Source organism: Bombyx mandarina, chromosome 17, assembly GCF_030267445.1.
Source record: "Bombyx mandarina strain Sakado chromosome 17, ASM3026744v2".
In the NCBI taxonomy this organism is placed as follows: Eukaryota; Metazoa; Arthropoda; class Insecta; order Lepidoptera; family Bombycidae; genus Bombyx; species Bombyx mandarina.
The window spans coordinates 3589635-3611623 of record NC_143223.1 but is presented as its reverse complement, the minus strand read 5'-3'; the positions used below and the strand labels follow the sequence as shown (position 1 = coordinate 3611623).

The 21989-nt window shown below is 35.7% G+C and overlaps 3 protein-coding genes across 5 annotated transcripts in view; 1 reads left to right on the top strand and 2 right to left on the bottom strand.

Moving 5' to 3' along the window:
* The window catches only part of LOC114253256 (uncharacterized), a 29309-nt gene extending 24431 nt beyond the window's left edge, over positions 1 to 4878 (bottom strand). The window contains exon 1 of the mRNA XM_089734303.1: positions 4750 to 4878. Within this exon, the coding sequence (XP_089590429.1) occupies positions 4750 to 4770 (21 nt within the window). The 5' untranslated portion in view covers positions 4771 to 4878. The remainder of the gene's footprint in view (positions 1 to 4749) is intronic.
* Positions 4411 to 15548, top strand: LOC114253340 (uncharacterized). Of its 2 annotated transcripts, XM_028188181.2 has the most exons (9): positions 4411 to 4541; positions 4832 to 5141; positions 5472 to 5678; positions 8072 to 8212; positions 10416 to 10612; positions 12401 to 12578; positions 13065 to 13161; positions 13622 to 13815; positions 14402 to 14651. In XM_028188181.2, exons 2-9 carry the CDS (start codon positions 4847 to 4849, stop codon positions 14500 to 14502), a joined length of 1410 nt encoding a protein of 469 aa, XP_028043982.2. In that variant the 5' UTR covers positions 4411 to 4541; positions 4832 to 4846; the 3' UTR covers positions 14503 to 14651. The 2 variants fall into 2 exon arrangements, with proteins under 2 accessions (XP_028043982.2, XP_089590427.1); XM_089734301.1 differs by lacking the exon at positions 4411 to 4541 and having other exon boundaries at positions 4744 to 5141; positions 14402 to 15548.
* A 4543-nt stretch (positions 15549 to 20091) lies between these two features.
* Positions 20092 to 21989, bottom strand: part of LOC114253348 (uncharacterized) — a 34788-nt gene continuing 32890 nt past the window's right edge. For both annotated transcript variants that reach the window (XM_028188198.2, XM_028188195.2), the window contains one exon: positions 20092 to 21749. In XM_028188198.2, the coding sequence (XP_028043999.2) occupies positions 21624 to 21749 (126 nt within the window). In that variant the 3' untranslated portion in view covers positions 20092 to 21623. The remainder of the gene's footprint in view (positions 21750 to 21989) is intronic.

Genomic DNA, 21989 nt, shown 5'->3' with positions numbered 1-21989 from the left:
GAATATTTTAGGAAATTCTACACTTTTAATGCGAAAAGACGAATTCTGCGTAGTGAAACACGAATGTGCTTCCGTCATAAGTTCAAAACGGCACGTGTCCACTATGTTTTCGGTTTTTCCGATTGTCATGTAAAATGGTCATGAATGCTCATCTTTGATTGTGTCGCTAGCCGATCAAACACATATTCAAAACGTAAACTTTCATCAATTCTACCTATTTCATTTTTATGTAATACGATTTTAATTAAGCCTCTGAAACAGTCTTTATAATAATAAAATAATAATAAATAATAATAATAAAATAAGAATTCGCGTCTTGTTTGTAAAGCGTCAATCGAGTTAGACTTTTCTAATTCGGCACTTTATTTGTAATTAAAAAGTTGAAACCCATGAAAAATTTCTTCTTGTACTTTAGATTAGACAAGTTAGTTTATTTATGTTTTATTACAAAGCATTATTGGAGTTTTATGAAACTATAATACATAAATAAATAGATCAAAATTAAATTAAGCTCTGGAATGCCGTAAATTATACAAAAACAATACACTATTTTCAATGTATCTGTTTTATATTTTGTTACATACAATGTTAGTCATTACATGGGTTTCTACTAGTATTGTAAAAATATTTCTGAACATCACCATAAATCTAGTTAAAAGTATTTTTCTATTGGAGTAAAAATAATGTAATTTCGCTTTTTAGAAATTAAGCGTAAAACTTTTTGTATGAATTGTTATTTATTAAGACAACACTGCAACAATGAGATTAAAGAATAAAAATCACTGATTTTTTTAACATATGTCTTTTATTTTCCATTAATATTTTGGCCCTGCGTAGTCACACCTTGCTTTGTTCATCTCCACTCTACTCTATTAATAATAAGTCATTTACTTATGAAATTTTCCTTTTACAATATTGGCCATTTGATACGTAATCTATGTATGTATGTCAACTTCAAATTCTAAATCCATATAATTATATTTTAATTATTTGGAGTTTTATGTTCAAATGTAGTAATTTGTCTATTGTTTAGGTTTTGTTTTCACTACCTTCGTATCTTTTTCATCAATATTAACACGATACAAAATAAGTGATTATGGAATAATGGCTTCGTCAAACAGAACGCGTACTTAGCGCTGCGTTTTAACGTCGCGCTCTTTTCATGTCACACAAACTGACTAGATGAGTCCAACGCTCCTTGACGCAACGCAGCCAAATCATACTGCCTTTCGATAGCAGTGTGAAAATTTAAAAGTATTAAGATGTCGAGTGATTCAGATGTGGCATTGTATAAGCATGGATATTTTCTAACTATTTCTATCATTTTTTCGGGCATTATCCAGTATAATAATATAGTAATACACATTCACTCGAACGCTAAAATAAAATTTGTAAAAAATTACAACGCCTGACGTCAAAGCGTCCTAACGCCGCGACAGAGCGTTGCGTAGGTACTTACAGCGCTGGGGCTCTGTTTGACGGTATGTTAGCATAGTAGTACAACACATCTCAGCGTCATAGCGCGCCGTCAGCTTAGCGCTCTGACGCGCGCTAAGTACGCGTTCTGTTTGACGAAGCCTTGAAAGGTTCCGTCGCGGTAGCAATGCCGCAGAAACGACTCAACATTAATGACGTGTACGGAGTGTACACTAAACAAACTCACGACTTTTATTGGTTTCAACTCTAACGACATAAACTAAAATCAACAACCACGAATTAAAGATAATAATGGAAGCTAATGATGGTCATTGAGTTAGCAGCAGTTTTCAACGTTAGCATCATAACAATATTAGTCCATTGCGTCAAATTCTTACTGGTGGCAGGACCTCTTGTGACTCCGCGCGGGTAGGTACCACCACCCCGCCTATTTCTGGCGTAAAGCAGTAATGCGTTTCGGTTTAAAGGGTGGGGCAGCTGTTGTAATTATACTTGAGACCTTTGAACTTATATCTCAAGGTGGGTGGCATATTTACGTTGTCTATGAGCTCCAGTAACCACTTAACACCAGGTGGGCTGTGAGCTCGTCCATCCATCTAAGCAATAAAAAAAATTAGCTAGGGAAAAAAAAGAGAAGTGTGTGCTGTATGAATTGAACGAACTCCAAGGTATGCCTTGCGTTCCTTAAGAGATAAAGGTACGAAGGGATCTTGAACTGCATTATCACTTGCGGTGAAAAATGGATTATTTTTGTAATCATTAGCAGCCATCATGTTTTAGTATCTAGGCTACCTTGGTTTAGTATTCAGGCCATGTTCTAAAACTTACCTGTAAAAAAATCATTGCCACTGTTTGGCGGCTTAGTGCACCGGCACATAATTTCTCACAGCTTTTTATCATCCTCCTTTTTATCATCGCGCCTCCCGCCATCGGAGCAGAGTTTATCCATATTATCTGGAACCGTTGCGTTAATCGACAGTGCGTCTCCAAAGAACTGTTTTGCCACGTACCATCCGGCTTTGGAATGAACTCCCCTCCACGGTGTTTTCCGAGCGCTATGACATGTCTGTCTTGAAACGAGGCTTGCGTAGAGTACTTAATGGTAGGCAGCGGCTTGGCTCTGCCTGCCCTGGCATTGCTGACGTGCATGAGCGACGGTGACCACTTACCATCAGGTGGGCCGTATGCTCGTCTGCCTACAAAGGCAATAAAAAAAAGCTTCTAAATAAAGGGTACCAGCGTTACTGCAAATGTGTACTGTGAGGAAATGGAGATAATGGTTAAAAAGCTCACGATTCTCCAGCCATCCCGTTACTCCTACAGGACAACGCTCAACCTCATACAGCACAACAGATGGACTCTAAGATACCAGGATTAGTAGGGTTGGAAGTTTTTCGTTATCCACCGTACTGATTAGGCTTTGCGTCGACAAACTATTTCTTTTTCCAAACCTTAGACAAGTTCTTGACTGAAAAAACTCAATAACCTAGAGACAGTACAAAATGCTTATGAAGAATTTCTTAGTACACCTCACTTCTTCAAGAAGGCACCGTGGGTGCATATCTTGGCTAACAGTTCTTTTTTTTAATTACTTTATACTGCACTGCTAAAGTACTTTCTGTAATTTCGTGGGTTCTTACCTAATATAAATGATTTTAGCGTAGTTGTTATTTTATTACGGTAAAATTTTGCTGATAGATGCCGCGAAATCATTCTTAAGACCATTATAGAATTAATGATAGATATGATGATGATGATGATGATGAGATGATGAATTAATAGATACAATAGAATTTATATTTTTCGGAAGTTATCTTTTTAAAGTGGTGCGCACTATTGACTATGACCGCTATGGCACTTTTTGCGTCAATCTATGTGAATCTGCACAGAGTATAATAACACAAGGTGCTCAATTAATATAATTGCTGTTTCGATTTTAGCCTTCAAATTATAGATTTGTTGAGACCGATGTAAACCCAAATATGATATACAATTAATCAGAATGGGTACCCTCCTGAAGCTTAATAAAATAAAATAAAATAAAAATAAAATTAATGAATGTCCTAGCTTATACATAAGGTTAATAATATTTTAATTGTACCGTATAATCGCTGTTACACCCAAAGACCATTATCAAAATAAACCCGATTAGTAAACAAGCAACAGGCGCCATAATAAAAAAAAAGGAAAAAGGTAGAAATATACCTACTAATAACCAATTCTTATATGTGAATGGATAATTTTAAGGTTAATAATTTTAATAATTGTAATCAAAGAACAAACGATAATTTATAAATAGTTACTGACACAAGGCCGAGGATGTATATTTCAGTACAGTCGTGGACATAGTTAAGATTAAGTTGCTTATGTTTATGTTTTGAAAGTAGACTTTCACTGTTTATTGACTTAACATTTTGTTTAAGTTTTGTATAAGTTTGGCTTAATAGTAATTTAATCGGTTATATCTATACTAATATATAAATCTACAGTGGTTTTTACGGAAATTCCGTTATAACTACTGAACCATGCATCCGATTGATTTGAAACTTGGTGTCCATGTAGAAAATACATGTACTTAATGAATAGTCTAATATTTATATTAGTGTTGGGCTGCGTAATAATAATTACAATAAATAATAATGTTAATTTTAAATGCCCAGCGAAGCGGGCGAGTGCGGCTAGTCCACTAATAAAATTATACAACATCGTTATCTCTTAGGAAAAACTTTACGCACTCTGCTGTAATAAAAACACTGTAATGTGTAATAACGCTGGTTTATAGAAACCTTGATTCTTGTTAAACTGAAACAACGAAAATATGGCGAATAATTTACTGTTTTTCTTAATCCGTATATAATATTGAACGTTTGGACGATAAAATACTTTCGGTTGCCGTAATTCGGTCTTGAAGATTTCTGGGAATGGTTGGAGGAGAATATATGAGCACCCCCGAGCCCACTCGGTACAGGGTGAGGTATCTCCGTGCGCAGCCGCGTACCACCTCGCGCAACATGTCCGCGCACGCCGCTAACACTCACTTCACTTATTTCACATACAACGAATCTATAAAACGCCATGAAAAACTCTATTTAGCGAAGGAAAAGGTAAGTTCGTCGATAATATTATCATTGCTCGTCGTGTTCTGGGTCTCGCGCTGTCACGCTGCCCGCTTCACGAATGATGGTGTGAGAGCGCGGGCCGGTAAAAATAAAGCGCCACAAACGACTGGGGTGAGGCAGAATGGCGGGGGTTGAGTGATCGCCCTACAAGGGGCCGCACCCTTTAATTCGCTGCGTTCCGGCTCGCACCTACCTGTCCGATGGGGCAATGCATTCTCCACTCGCGTCTGAACCCTCGCCGCCTTCTGACGTTGCAATGTCTCCAATCATTCCAGATATATTAAGCCGAAATGAACTTCGCTCCGTTCACGGGCCACATACCACCCGCCTCGGCGATCCCAAATATCCACCAGTTCGCTGCAAAGTTCGGATACGAGGGAGGGGCGAGTACTTCGGGCGGAGTGCTGCAGGAGACGCGCTTTCAATCTTCGGGCTCTGGAGGTTCAGTGCAATTTGCCGTGGCACCGAACACCAACACCGTAGCAGTGGACGGCGTCAAGTTCCGACAGGCAGAAAGCGTGGTTGTGGTCAGCAATGCCCAGCCAGTCTCTGTCGCTTTAGCGGGAATCGCGCCAATACATACTGGTATTTACTCCTCATTATGTTTTGTTTTACTATACTTGAGATCTTAGAACTTATATCTCAAGGTGGGTGGCGCATTTACGTTGTAGATGTCTATGGGCTCCAGTAACCACTTAACACCACGTGGGCGGTAAGCTCGTCCACACATCTAAGCAATAAAAAAAAATTGTATTTCTAATAGATCTTGAAATTGTCATTATTATAAACATAATATTTCATATCGATAATTTAAGATTTTATTCATAGGAACGCTACTAAGCCCATTTTTCTGATAGTAATTAGAGTGTTTACGAAATAACAAAACGTATTGGATATATTATGTTTTCTTTTCAGTGAACGCCGGTGTGAAATATCAGACAATAACAGCATCGTCGTCTTCCGTAAATCTGGGTAACGTCTCGTATGGAGGCCAAACTAGTTACGTCCAAGCCGAGGTTCAACAGTTGAAGGAACAGCGTCTGGACAAACGCGAATACCGCGAAGAGTTGCATCACGATTTAATGGCCACCATGATGCATCAGCATCAAGGTGAATACTACAGTAGGTTTCACAATTTGTTTTATATATAGAACCTAAGTAATTAGGATATCGTCGCTGTCAAACCAAAATCTGCTATATGCAAAAACTCTATTTTGAGTTACCTAACGAGTATTTTTTTATTTTTTTTTATTGCTAGATGAGTGGACGAGCTCACAGCCCACCTGGTGTTAAATGGTTACTGGAGCCCATGGACATTTACGACGTAAATGCGCCACCCACCTTGAGATATAAGTTCTAAGGTCTCAAGTATAGTTACGACGGCTGCCCCACCCTTCAAACCGAAATGCATTACTGCTTCACGGCAGAAATAGGCAGGGTGGTGGTACCCACCCGCGCGGACTCACAAGAGGTCCTACCACCAGTAAACATATTCGTATAAAATTTTATATGAAGGTGAATTTTGAAGAACTATATCAAATGAAAGCTATACTTAAATATTAAAGCTATAGGCATATAACAGTTTTTTTATAGATAGGGCTGTGAACTATACGAAAAGGTTAAAAAGTAAAAATCTCAAAAAGTGCACACATAGCAGATTTTGTTTTGACAATGACAATGATGTATCGTATTGAATAGCATTGAGAAATAGTGAAGTGCTTTCTTGACAAAATATGACAGATTACCAAATTGATTATTTTATTACTGGTGGTAGGACGTCTTGTGAGTCCGCACGGGTAGGTACCAACACTGCCTATTTCTGCCGTGAAGCAGTAATACATTTCGATTTGTAGGGTGGGGTAGCCGTTGTACCTACTGTAAAAACTAAGATCTTAAAACTGTTATCTCAAGGTAGATGGTGGCATTTACGTTGTAGATGTCTATAAGCTTCGGTAACCACCACCTAAGCAATAAATAAAAATGAGACAGGTTTTATTGATAATCGATACAAATTTTTATATTCTTCTGTTTTGTGACTTCTGTTCGTCATGGACATTGGTATTATTAGGATACATGCTGTATTCAAATGCTTTTATTATTTCTTTAATCAAGCTTAACATAAGGCTCAAGTGTTTAAGAGCGAACGGTAAATGAACAACATTTTCGGCACCTTGACTCGTGTCAATTATAATACAATAATTTCAAAGAATATTTCATGTATAGAAATTTCGAGCAAAAATAGTGTATGTACCCAATAAAAACCAGTCGCTTGATGGAATCACTTTTCGTCGCGTTAAGAAACGATAAAAATACTGTTTAAAAGTTCCCCCGTAGACTACTTTCAGTCTACCGTGTCGAATATTTCAAGTATCTACTTGTTGTGAGAGCACCCGAACAATAAACTAAGCCACTGACTGACTGGCAAAATTGTTGTTATAAAAACAATCACGATGGAAGAATACAAGGGGAAAAACCGTTCCCAAATCTAAAATACAAATATTCAACATGCAAATTCGAAAGTGATTATTTTAATGCGTACTAAAGGTCCCGCAGTAGTGGAAATTCGACTATAATTAATTGGAATTGTAAGTTTGTACACTATTACGATTGTATTTTATACTTCTATAATCACAAATTTCGCCAAGTCTCAATTTGAAAACAGACGTCAAGAACAAAAGTTTGACAATAAATAGTATGCGTGTGTGCGTTAAATACATGGCATGTAGTGTGTGTAATGTTTTCTTTATTGATTTAATGTATCGTTTATGCATTATTTAAAAAAAATATTAGCATTGTGCACTTCTTCTCTGTATTCTCTATAAGTATGGAAAATTTCATACTCCTCCGTCCGCGCAATTTTCGTAAAAAGGGATACAAAGTTTCTGCTTCACCTATTAAAATACAGATAATAATTAGAGAGTAAGAACACTAGCGCTCTGTAAATCTTTCGTATTCATTTATTATGTATTCAAGTAATGAAACATAACTTATACGTCATTGAAATAGTGCGGTCTATTAACTAATCCATGTTTCTTGGCTTTGTATACTAGAGCTTTAAAATATTAACTTACCAAAATGAATTGCAATTGTATTCCGTCTGAATAAATATCTATTAGGTCTTCTTCGGTTAATTGTATGAGGAACGATATTTTTGCTTGGAAATTTTATTTGTATTGCCAAGAAAATTCTCCTATTCTAATCTATCAGGCCTTTTTCTGATAAAATTGAACGATGAAAGAATATTTTTTGCTTGAAGGTTTTTTTTTTTTATTGCTTAGATAGGTAGACGAGCTCACAGCCCACCCGGTGTTAAGCGGTTACTGGAGCCCATAGACATCTACAACGTAAATGCGCCACCCACCTAAGGTCTCAGTACAGTTACAACGGCTGCCCCACCCTTCAAACCGGTTTTATTTGTATTGCAAACATAATTCTGTTATTTATAGGTCTTTTTTGGATAATTGCATGATGAAACGATATTTTTGCTTGGAAATTTTCTTTGTATTGCCCAACAGTAACCCAACCGCTACAACAAGGCACGCAGCAGTTGTTGGTGGTTCTCCACGAGCCCAAAGAAGCTGCGGCTTTGGCGCGCGCTATCAAACAGGAAGGTCGATCAGACCGCAATACGACCGCAGTCCCAGCTGAATACATTAGTAAGATTTACGTAGATTTATAATCTGTGCCTTTTTCCATGGTAACAATTGAGGCCATCAGCACAAAAGTGGCCTAACCCACAAATTTTTATATTCATGCTTATAACTAGTCAGGTCATAAGTATTGTCACACAGTAAAAACTTTTCTTTTAGAATGCTGGCCACAAAAAAGTTTATTGAATTCGAATTTCGAATTGTTCATGAAAATAAAAATGTATACTTTTAGAATTTTCACTCATTTTTAAATATGGAGTGGACGCTTAAAGAAGACCGTGTTGCAGTTATTGCGTTGCATCGTTGCGGTTACGCGCCAATTCAAATTTTTAACATACTGAAAAATTTGAATATAACCAAAAGATTCGTTTATCGTACCATCAAACGATACAATGGAGACTCTAGTGTAGATGACAGGTCAAGAAGTGGTCTCCCTCGGTCTGTTAGGACTCCAGCAGTGATAAAAGCTGTGAAGGCGCGAATTCAAAGAAATCCCAAACGTAAGCAGAAACTGTTGACCCTTCAGATGGGGTTAAGCAGAACCACGGTGAAAAGGGTGTTAAATGAAGACTTAGGGCTTCGGGCATATCGAAGAAAAACAGGACATCGTTTGAATGCTCGTCTAATGGACCTGAGACTGAAGAGATACCGCGCTTTGTTGAAGCGGTACGCGGGAAAAAAATATCGGGAAATTCTTTTTTCGGATGAAAAAATTTTTACCGTAGAAGAGAGCTAGAACAAACAAAATGATAAGGTGTACGCACACAGTAGTGAAGAAGCGAGCAACCGTATTCCGCGTGTCCAACGAGGTCATTTTCCATCCTCGCTCATGGTATGGTTGAGAGTTTCTTATTGGGGCTTAACAGAGGTACATTTTTGTCAGAAAGGTGAAAAAACGAATGCAGTTGTGTATCAAAATACAGTCCTGACGAACCTTGTGGAACCTGTTTCTCATACCATGTTCAATAACAGGCACTGGGTATTCCAACAAGATTCGGCGCCAGCTCATAGAGCGAAGAGCACACAAGACTGGCTGGCGGCGCGTGAAATCGACTTCATCCGGCACGAAGACTGGCCCTCCTCCAGTCCAGATTTGAATCCGTTAGATTACAAGATATGGCAACACTTGGAGGAAAAGGCGTGCTCAAAGCCTCATCCCAATTTGGAGTCATTCAAGACATCCTTGATTAAGGCAGCCGCCGATATTGACATGGACCTCGTTCGTGCTGCGAAAGACGACTGGCCGCGCAGATTGAAGGCCTGTATTCAAAATCACGGAGGTCATTTTGAATAAACTTTAGTGTCATAAGAATCTATGTTTTGTTAAGTTCATTTTGGTATATGAATGGTTACATAATGAATAAACTTGTTTCAATTATTTTACATTAAACATGTGACAGAATTTATGACCTGACTAGGTATATGACGTATATTGGAATTTATTTAAAATATGTATAATAAATTTTGATGCAAAACCGGCCTATCCATAGTTTCACCCATAGATAACAGATAGCTTTGTAAGCATTATTTTTTTGCCTATTGAAATTCAAAATCATGAAAATTCAAACCTAATTGCCTCCATACTAACTATGGTAAGCTTAGGCCACTTTTGCGCTGACGGCCTCAATTTGTTTTATTGATTTTTTTTATCTAAATTACAAGAGAATCTATTTTAAAAAAATATTGACTTTCTGTAAAATCGGCTTACGGACGATGGTTTTACGTGATAACGCCAGTAGTAGAACTGCTAAATCTGACGTCACCCGAGAAGAGAGATAAATGTGTTACAAGTCAACGCTTGGGCCGATCGTGCCTCTCTATTGCTTATTTCACGTTCTCGCTTGCACGCTTATGCTCAGGCGGAACGTGATACTTTTTTGTACGTTCATAGTACGTCATATAAGACGTTATAACATCAAAATTGCATACTAATAGCTTAATTAATAGAACAGATATACTAATTTGAATGCACGTCAACTGCAGTCTTAGTAACTGGAAACAGAGGTAGTATGACGAGTGACGTTTTTAAGCTGCTTGCTCGTTTCCAGAAAATTTTATACCGGGAAGCGTATCGCCGGTACATGACCTCACGTTTTGGGTTTGTCACGGGGCAGAATCCTAGTAAACAAATCAATTACTTTGCGTACTTCCAAGCGTTATCCGCATGCCAAGATAAAGCGTGAAGTAATTTAAAAATAATGTTACTCAGGCATTGGAGACGTAACCGATGCATCAACATGGCAGACCCTCGGCAGCGGCGTGGCGGACTATCTGTCAGCGCTACCGCTGCCCCTGCATCATTTGCTGAAATATTCAACTCCCGTGACAGATAATAAAAGGGATGATCATCCTACTGTCGTGACAGCTGTGAATCCTAGTACACTGAATCCAACGCCTATAACTTGTGTGAGTATCTTAAGAAATCGTTTTCTTGACCGCTAAAAACATCATGTAATAAAAATCAAACCCGCAAAATTATAATTTGCGTAATTACTGGTGGTAGGACCTCTTGTGTGTCTTCGTGGGTGGGTACCACCGCCCTGCCTATTTCTGCCGTGAACCAGTAATGCGTTTCGGTTTGAAGGGTAGGACAGCCGTTGTAGCTATACTGAGACCTTGGAACTTGTATCTCAAGGTGGGTGGCGCATTTGCGTTGTAAATGTCTATGGGCTCCAGTAACCACTTAACAACAGGTGGGCTGTGAGCTCGTCCACCCATCTAAGCAATAAAAAAAATCAATTAATTCAGCATACAAAAACCGTGACCACAGAATTGTTGTTATGTAAATTACCTAAATATGAGTAGGTATATGTCGGCGTTAAGCCAGGATTTACACACATAAGTTCTTTTACAATGAAAATACAATACAATTCTATAAAACTTTAACATTACTTGTTTACAACAAAAAGCCACTTACACAATTAGCCATTTTGTGATGGTTATAGCAACTACAACTTCTTTTATACAAACAAATGTAATTACTGCGAAACAATTCACAAAACATAGCTTAATATTCAAAATACATATTTTAGTGATTTTACATGACTCACATTTAATTTACTGTACATGAATTACTTTTAAGCAATATTAACTAACATTGTTATTATCCAGCCTAATAATAGATGGCGCCAACAACATCATTGCATAACAATTACAATACTTAATTAAATTATTAGTACTGTTAATTATAATATAAATTATTATTAATATTTATGCTTTATTCATATTTAATCATTTATACAGTCATTTGTGTTTTTAAACAATAATATAAACATTAAACATATTCTGAACATTTTCACATCAAAACAGTGTCTGCTAATTATTAAATATGGTAGAATAACAGTTTTGTTGCTAATAATAAATAAATATTAACATATAATAAACTAAACTATATATTATTATGTTAATTATTGCCAACAGTGGCGTTTGCGCCCATATATACCTACATAGCTGGTACCGCGGCTGATAGCTGGTACATTGGCTATCCTACCTTTCAAAATGAAAGCTTTGATTTTTCGGGTAGAAATGGCCAGATTATTTGAGTCCATGACTATCAATGTTTATACCATCAGTACTTATGACAGAAGTTCGTTAGAACACGCTCGAATTCACCACAAGGGGAATGACGTAAATCAAACATGAAACATGAATCGAATTTGCATTGTTTTGTATAGTACATATTATAGTAGGTAGGATATATTATAAGTATAAGTGAGTCGTCTATTATCAAAGGTGGCAATCTGTGCATTTGGACAAAAAAATGTTATTGATATGTCAATACAGATTGATTTGAATATAATCGTCTTCTTCAAAGAATACGGTTCAAAACCTGCATTAAATAAAGGTTAATACTTAACCTGTTATTTATCTAAGATGTCGTTCAGAAGAGTTTTGTGACTGCCAATGGAATACAAAGTCAATAATTCGTTTTTCTGATTTACCATTATTTGTCCAAAAGTCACATTGCCGGCTTTGATAATAGTCGACTCAAGTATTCGCATTGGTTGACCGTTAAGTGGTAACTTTTTCCGCTAAATCTGCAATTAATCTGCAAATAAAACTGTCTCAACAGTGCTTAGTATTTGCGGGGTCAGTAAATACAAAATACCTGTTACTTGCGACGATAATTTAAAAACTAGTTCTTATATATTTTAAAGCTAAATTTAATTATGATAATATATTGTTAATTTTTAGGTGTCTCCATCCGCCGTGAACAGTGTCGTAGTGCAAACAGCGACCATCGTGAATCAATCCCCTAATATAAACTCTGATATAAGTGTTCCTCTCGGAAGAAGGAAGAAGAAGAAAAAAATACAGAAAGAGAAGAAGCCGCGCCCGAAACCCGGAGAGATAAGACTCACTACCGCTTTAGGTATTGTTAATGATTTATATGATATTCAAATTTTTTTAGAAAAATCTATAATTAGTCATTGCTTAGATGAACAAAACTCGAGCATATAAAAACACATAATTAAAATTTGTATATATTTTGACAAAATGTATTTTCTTTCGAGGCTAAATTTTAAGAAGTGGATAAAATAAATAAATAAATGTAAAATAAATAAAATGAACTACTTTTTTTAAGAAAGATTTTGTATTACTAACGCTTCAAGATTTTGTATTACTAACACTTCATAATAATATGGAATTTAATTCTGAAATAAAAATTTATTATTATTATTATTAAAATCAAATTTTATATTCATCAAGACTTAATCATCATTCGATCAAGAAAATAAATTTTTACGAAAGGATAGAACGCGGGATTTTAACGCTTTTAATGTTCAAATTGAATAAATGAAGACATTAAATTATTTCGTGGTTGTGCCTTGAGTTATTAGAATGAATTGCTTTTTAGATGGGAGCACGTTATACTGCTGCCCGGAGTGCCACATGGCGTACCCTGAACGTGGTCTGTTGGAGCAGCATCTAGTGGGACACACTTTAGAGAGAAGGTATACATATCACTACTACTATTATAGTAGGTATAATACTAGCGACCTGCCCTCGCCTCGCTTCGGAAACTGTAATTTATTATTGATTTCACCACTATTTAAGGGATGTTATTATACATATAAACCTTCCTCTTGAATTACTTTATCTATTAAAACCGCATCAAAATCCGTTGCATAGTTTTAAAGATTTAAGCATACATATGGACAGAGAAACCGACTTTGTTTTATTACTATGTAGTGATTACTTACTTCAAAATTGCTTCATTATTGGAGTATATCTTGCTATAAATTTTAGAACTCACATTAAAATTAGACTGTCTTCATTCTATAAACAATGTCTCTAACATTTCAAATAAATTACAGTGATTCGTGAAAATCGCAAAAACCATTAACTCATAAAAAAAAAGTAAATTATTTTGCATTGCTTTATATAACGCAAATCGTTTATTCATTTCTACAGGTTTATTTGTGACATTTGTAATGCGGCATTGAAACGGAAAGATCATTTAACGAGACATAAACAATCCCATAACCCGGAGCGACCTCACGTCTGCTCCGTTTGTCTCAAAGCCTTCAAAAGAAAGGAACAGCTCACACTGCACTTTGTTATACATTCCGGAGAAAAGAGACACATTTGTAACGAATGTGGAAAAGGTCAGTGTTTCAGAAGTAAAAAAAAAACGGAGTCACTAAGAGTAATCTGTGGTTAGGAAATCTCTTCTGTAGAAAATGTGGGGATGTTTTACTGGAAGCCTAAACGGCGCTAATGATGAAAATGATTCATCATAGGCATCCTGACCACAAGTAAAAAATCCTGACCTTAGATAGTACACTCAATATTAAGGGCTCGAAGAGTGAATTAACCCATAGACACAGCCCACTGAGATTCTCGCCAGATCTTTACAGTGGATCGCGTTTCCGATCCGGTGGTAGATTCTGCGAAACACTGCTGTTGCTAGGGCCAGTGTTAGCAACACTCTCGGTTAGAGCTCCGTAAGCTCACCTACACGTCAAGGAGAAGCTGAAATACCCTCTCAAGGCTATTAGCATAGGTAGGGAAAAAGGAAAAAAGTGTTCCATCCTGCATTTTTTACCGCTTGTACCTATAGTGATAGCAGTTGTGACTTTTACTCTTGTCCTATGGAAGGAATTAACATTCTCTTTGTAGATTATAAATCTTGTACGTTCTTAGCTAATCTACATATAATTAGAGAATAAAGTTGATCGATTATCTCGAAAGGTTTCTACCGGAAGGATCACCTTCGTAAGCACACGCGTTCGCACATAGCGCGGCGCGTCAAGGCGGAGCTTTCCCAACAAACCGCGCCCGCCTCGTCCTGACCGCAAGAGGAGAAGAACGATCTGGTCACACTGCTTCAGGCCGCTAAGGATATTTTCTAATGTCATTTTTTTTTTATTGCTTAGATGTGTGGACGAGCTCACAGCCCACTTGGTGTTAAGTGGTTACTGGAGTTCATAGACATCTACAACGTAAATACGTCACCCACCTTGAGATATAAGTTCTAAGGTCTCAAGTATAGTTACAACGGCTGCCCCACCCTTCAAACCGAAACGCATTACGGCCTGGCCACGAGGATCGGCGGTGCGAACAGCGAAGCGGTGGACGAGGCGACCATTCGCGCAGCACCGTTTGCAGGCCACGGGTACTCACGTTCGCCGCCGCGACTAGTAAGGAAGTCCGACAGCGAAATGTCTATATCGAAATTATCTCGATATTGCTTACAAATTAATAGTTTTTTGGTTCAGGACCTATTATTTGGAAAAGATTGTGAAGTACATGATTTGAATAAGAATCGGAGTATACCTATAGATGGAGAATTACACAAGAAGTACGAGAAATACTTTGGGTGGCTAGACTTCCAAATAGCTGGTCTAGCTAGTATTTCAGCTAAATTTTTTTTATTGCTTAGATGGGTGGACGAGCTCACAGCCCACCTTGTGTTAAGTGGTTACTGGAGCCCATAGACATCCACAACGTAAATGCGCCACCCACCTTGAGATATAAGTTCTAAGGTCTCAAGTATAGTTATAATGGCTGCCTCACCCTTCAAACCGAAACGCATTACTACTTCACGGCAGAAATAGGCAGGGTGGTAGTACCCACCCGTGTGGACTCACAAGAGGTCTTACCACCAGTAATTACGCAAATTATAATTTTGAGGATTTCATTTTTATTACACGATGTTATTCCTTCACCGTGGAAATCAATCGTGAACATTTGTCGAGTACGTATTTCATTACAAAAATTGGTACCCGCCTGATATTCGAACACCGGTGCATCGCGAACAACACGATTGCACCGGACGTCCGTTAGGCCACGACGACTTTAAAAATATAAAATAAAAAATAAATAAAAAATATAAAAATTTCGGCGTTAATTTTTCGCGGCGAAAACAACTAAACTCATTTAATCACTGTACTATTCGCCGCGACTACCGCTCGACTCCGTGGCTCGCGCCGTCCGTATTCATGCATTTGTTTTGCTCGCCCGCCGCATCGCGCGATTCGCTCGGTACATTTCGCCGGTCGCTTCGCCGGTCGCCGGTGCGCGTGGCTTGTTAGGTACATTTCTATGCGCTTATTTTAGTCGCTAGACGCTTCGCCGTTCGCACCGCGCGAATATTCGTATCGGCGAATGTCCCGTGGCCAGGCTGTTAGTGCTTCACGGCAGAAATAGGCAGGGCGGTGGTACCTACCCGTGCGGACTCACAAGAGGTCCTACCACCAGTAAATGCCTAGTTATGATTTATTGTCGCTTATCAGTCTAACAGAGTCACCAACACTCTGTGATTATTAAACTACCTAAATGGAATATAGGTAAGCATGCGTTATAAAATCTCATTCGTTCCAAAAAATACAATTATTATACAGTATATAATAATATGATCATACAGATATAAAGGAAACAATAACAGTATTGTGATTGGCATAAATAATTTTGTCAAAATTTGTACTAAATATGAATGGGTAATTAAATTTTCTTAAGTGCTACTTCTGATTTCAAACTTACCTAATCTTTAATGGAATTTCTTTATAAACTAGTTCAAATATTTTAATTGGAAATCTTGTGTTTGGTATTCATGCCAATTAAAAAGTCATCAATAATAATAATATGACATATTATATATAGGTTAGGCGTCGAGTTATTTCTTTACATCCGCAACTTTTGAATTTTTAAGAAACATAAAATAGGTCAAGATTTTTATTAATGAGATAAACAACACAATTAATTAATTATGCCTTGCTTGGTTTTATAATGTTTAAAGATTTTATAGAGTTTACCTTGGTATATACCAAAATGGCCACCACACTAAAAACGACAGCGCCAACCAATAGGTTTGACCAAGGGGAATGATGTTTAAAACGCCTCAAGGATGTATCTCTCGAAGAGCAATATTTATATTAAATATCTTTTGGGGCACATTTTTGAATTTACTATAAAATATACTAATTATAATAATAAATTCCTAATGTGAAAAAATTCGTCTTAAGATGAAGTGTTTTATACTTAAGATAATTGGCAAAATAAATTAAGAAATTACATTCGAAAACAAACGTTAATATTGTGCTTAAATTAAAAAGGAAAAAAAAACTGCCAAATAATACGTCATCATGATGTTATCGTTACTTTCTTTATATTTAAATTATGTAGTGATAAAATTAGGAGGTTTGTTTGTATGTACTCCAGATTAATCCAGGGTTTTAATATTTTATTTTTATCTGTGATGTTGTGATATTATTTTAGTTAATTTTACTTGCAACATATTAACAAATCTAAGCTCTGAAAAACTTATGTACCTATCACGAAAACATTTTTTTTTTTGTAAAACAAAAAAGTATTATTGTCATAATTAGGTATTTAATTTTCGTTAATAATATGAAGAGCACAAACAGTTTTTTGATAGTGATTTAGGGTACCTATATAGTTAATGTTTCTAAATTGAAAGTAATTTAATTTTTCGCTGTGATCTTAATTTTAATATATTAACAAATTGTTTATATGTTATACAAGTCTCTAAAAGAGTTGTTTGATTTGTTATAATTTAATGAATGTATTTAACTATTTTCTTCTTTATAAATAATTTAGTAAGCTTTAAACAAGAACTTAATAGGTTTTTGTAACATAATATGTTCTCTTTCCGACAATAGAACGTCGGAAATACATTCCTAATAATAAAGTTTTTTAAATTCCGCAAACTTTTGGGTATCTACGCAATTTTTATTTACTTTATAAACGCAAAATACTACAGAACTATGTACTACTTTAAAACAGATTCCTATTTAGTTCGGGACAGGTTGACAGATACTGCTGTCTGGACGAAGGTTTTGTGACCATATTTATGACCCACATTACGCCATACCAGACTGGCCCACGCCATCTTAGAAAGTAGCAAGCAAGTACCTACATAAGAAATGTTTTTAAAAGTTGAATGAATGCTAATCGAGCGCATTTTCATTATATAGGTTCGATTTTGATTAGGTTCAGGTAGCTGTTTGTAGTTTTTTTAGGAAAGAGAAAACCTGAACTAACAAAAAAAAAACAAAGTTAAATTACTTAGGTATTTAACAAAACTACCTAAAATAATAATGTTGGCAATCATCACACACTGGATGCGACTTTGTTTGGAGCTAAAATATTATATTAAATACAAAGATAGTATGTAATCATTTTTCTCCTATTTTGTTGCATACCTAAAAATATGGATATATGTAGTGAACATTGCAATGTCTCGACCTGTCGCGAATATGTAAATGGTGTTACAATTTTTTTTTTTTCGAATATGACTAGTAAAGATTTTGTCAAATAAATAAAAGCAAATGTAAATGTAATCGTAGAACTAAAATGAAAGAATGGAATAAAATATGTAAGATGAAATTTAAAAAGTAACATATTTTTATAGTAGACATTAAAATATAAATAAGAACTTGATAAATTTATTTTCATGATTTTGTAACTTAATGTTTATATATCTAATAAAAATAGAAAGAAGAATCTGTAATAGGAAATTATGTAAATTTGGAATAGTGTGTATCGTGTACCATTGTTTTTATTGTATAGTAGTAGTAATATTATTACGGAATTTATTAAAACATTTCATGAACTAATCGAATTTCTCTTTATCTTAGTTGTTTTGCAGTTCAACAGTGAGAGAAAACTTAGTAAAATTCAATCTCACAGTTGACAAAAAATTAAACGAATTTCGACTTTTTTAAAAGAAAAGAAAAAACCTTTGGATTCAGCGCCTTTTGTAATGATGGCGTCCTTCAAATGTTGCCAACGTAAGCTAAATCCACTACTGCTTTGTTCAGAAAAGATTAATTTTTATTTATTTAAAGTAGATATGTCTTTATTTTCCTTGGAATTATTGTTATACTAATTACAAAATTGTTTGTGTAAAATACCAGTTGTTTTTCTTAACTGTATCTCAATTTAGAGCGTCTATTTTTATTACATAGTAATTAACTATTCTATTTAATAAAGGGATATATAATCGCAGAATTTTTCTTTATGCATGTAATTTTACTGACTGCATAGTTAATTATCTTAAAAAAATTCACACCATATACTCGTACATTATTAACTTTTGTATAATCTCATTGGTACTTCTACAAGGGGAACATTCTACTTTGGGAATTTGATTGGTCCATAGTACGTATTCTAAGAATGAATAGCATATTTCATAGTTATGCATAATCTTACCCTGAATGTTTGAAATTAGAATCCCTATGCCTAAAATTAGGATGAAATTAGTATGTAAAGCTAATTTAATACTCGGGACACATAATGTAACTAACAATTTTTACTACTTAGTAGGTAATTAGACATGAATATGAATTCTAATCATACTGTATAAATTTCATATTATTTTGTTTAACAACAATACTAAGTCTTTTAGTACTTTTAGTACTTATCAGCGGTTAGTACGTGGGTAAGTCTAATATGGATAAGAATACTAGCACTCTGTAGTTACTGTTGTTTGCAGCGTAAAATCAAGCGATCGAAAAAACCTAACAGTCTAAGAGAGCTCCACTTGCTTGAGTTTGAAACGAGACCTTACTGAAGTACCAACTAATTTACTTTAAATAAAAATTAAAAATTCTTCGTTGTTTTTAAGTAGCATTTAATTATTGTTTATGGTCCTCTCACACCCTGTATATCTGAATGTTTACAGAATATATAATATTATACTAATGCTTGCTTGTTTTTCATTTTTTTACACGTTTTCGTCTTAATCAGTGTGGCTCGGTCAAAGGGGTCCTCCAGTATTTGATTGTTCTTTCATAATAAGCATCGGTATAGGCAAAAGAATTCGCGTGCCACCGTATTGTGAACAGCTTTTGATCTTGTTTAACTCTTTTAGGGCTGAGCTTATTTTTAGATATCTATACTAATATTATAAAGAGGAAAGATTTGTTTGTTTGTTTGTTTCGAATAGGCTCCGAAACTACTGGACCGATTTGAAAAATTCTTTTTCCATTAGAAGCCGACATTGTCCCTGATGAACATAGGCTACTTTATTTTTTTATTTTTTTCTTTTTTTTTTGTTTTGTTTCATGTGTGTTTTAATGTTTCCGAAGCGAAGCGAGGGCGGGTCGCTAGTGTTGTATAAAAAATATTCAACTTAAAAAAATTAAAAAATCACAGCAAAATAATTTTAAATTGTTATTTAAAAATGTTGTTAACTTTATAAAAACATTTTTATAGCGCATACGGACGCGCGCGCGTACGGACGTATATACGTCCGTTCAGGTCGATACTTAATCAAACTGCGCAAATAGTCGGTATTCCAACGACCCGCAATTTATAAGCATTAATAGAGTCGATCTATCGACGGTTCGCGCTCGAAGGATTAAGAGCAATTTACAATTGCTTTTTTAGATCGAGCGTAAATGAATCCGCAAAAACGCTAGTTGTCGAAAATACTTTATTTTTCATAATTTTACAAATAAAACACATGCGAACGATCACATACATAAATAAGTGAAAGAGGAACTTTGTACATAAAATCTTAAAAAGTTAGAGTATTATTATTATCATCTTAAAATGTCATAAAAAATTTAATACAGAAAAATGTATACATTATTTGATTAGAAGCACTTTAGTGTTCAATGGTGCCTTGATTTTAATACATTTGTCACGTACCATCCAGCTTCGGAATGAACTCCGCTCCACGGCATCTCCCGAGCGCTATGACCGGTCATGCTTTTTTTTTTATTGCTTAGATGGGTGGACGAGCTCCCGGCCCACCTGGTGTTATGTGGTTACTGGAGCCCATAGACATCTACGACGTAAATGCGCCACCTACCTTGAAATAAGTTCTAAGGTCTCAGTATAGTTCAACGGCTGCCCCAACCTACAAACCGAAACGCATTACTGCTTCACGGCAGAGATAGGCTTAACACTAAACATACCATAACGGGTCAAATGACCCATTTTGAACTTTTTTTATTAAAAATGCACGTATCATCTTATTGCTTTTGCACACTTGACTTCAGGACTTTTTCTAACCAATTAATCAACAGTTATCATACTTTTTTTTTGTTATTTTGTTTTGCTTATTTTGAGTAATACTTGTAGTATGGGTACTGCTATCTACCCGCTAAGGTAGAAATAGGTACCAGTAAGTGTTGGTATGATTAGTGTTAAAAATGGTACTTAACCCCTTCATCCGCTCATGTCTTCGTGTTACAAACAACATGACCGGTCTAGTGGCTAGGGGTAGGTACCACTACCCGTGCGGACTCACAAGAGGTCCTACCACCAGTAATATGCTTTGAGGTTTGAAGTGTGAGGCAGCCGTTGTAATATACAATTGAGGTTTCGACCTCATATCTCCAAATGGGAATGGCTTCGTTGGGCACGTAACTCCGGGTAGGCAGTGAGCTTCACCCAGTAACATAATTCATGACTCGTCATTTCCTCAACAATACATACACCAACTCATCGTATCGGATTAGCTACTATCACTGATCTGTGATATGAATTCGCTTTTATTAAGAATACAATTAATTCCATGTCGAAGTATAGAAAAATATTAAATACTATGTAGATCTGATATTCTATAAGATACATATTACATACAATATTGCTTGATTTTTAGTATCATCTGATATCGGTAATACCAATACTAACAACACACCTCGACTAATCACATTAGATTCCATACAGATTAAGACATATTAACTTGTACCGATGGCCCTTAACGTATTTATAAATACACTTATTAATCATAATAGTGTTATTTTGTACAATACATGCATTTTGAAAAACGACTAATAGTTTGTGCTATTTAGTACTTAGATAACTAAATAAATATTTTTTTATTGACTCTTTGCACGTGTTTACGGTTGTTTTATCAATATGCCTATTAAAATAGGCAGTATTGTTTTTAAACGCTTCTCAATTATGATTTTAATTTAAAATGTTCTATCTATGTTGTTTATAGCACTGTGTCGGTGGCGGGGTCGATGGTGACGGCGTGCCTCTCTCCGTTCTCGTTCGACATCACCATTTGATATGGCACTTTGATCTGTAGCGGCACACGCAACTTCGAGTTGGATGGGGCCTGTTTAACAAAAATATTAAAATATTAAGCATCTATATATTAATACGTGAAGCAAAAACTTTGTATCCCTTTTTAAGAAAATTGCGCGGACTGAGGAATATGAATTTTCCCACACTTATAGAGAATATAGAGAAGGAATGCAGAATGTTAATATATTTTTTAATTATACATAACAACACACACATAGATTTATATACTCGATATTTATTGTCAAACTATTTTTATTAGTTAAGGTCTGTG

What these genes read in the sequence shown, in the direction of transcription:
- LOC114253340 (XM_089734301.1), top strand. Translation starts at nt 4,847, where the DNA reads ATGAACTTCGCTCCGTTCACGGGCCACATACCACCCGCCTCGGCGATC. An exon ending in GCATCAAGGTGAATACTACA is followed by an intron (nt 5,679 to 8,071) that starts GTAGGTTTCACA and finishes ATTGCCCAACAG; the next exon opens with TAACCCAACCGCTACAACAA. An exon ending in AGTCCCAGCTGAATACATTA is followed by an intron (nt 8,213 to 10,415) that starts GTAAGATTTACG and finishes AATGTTACTCAG; the next exon opens with GCATTGGAGACGTAACCGAT.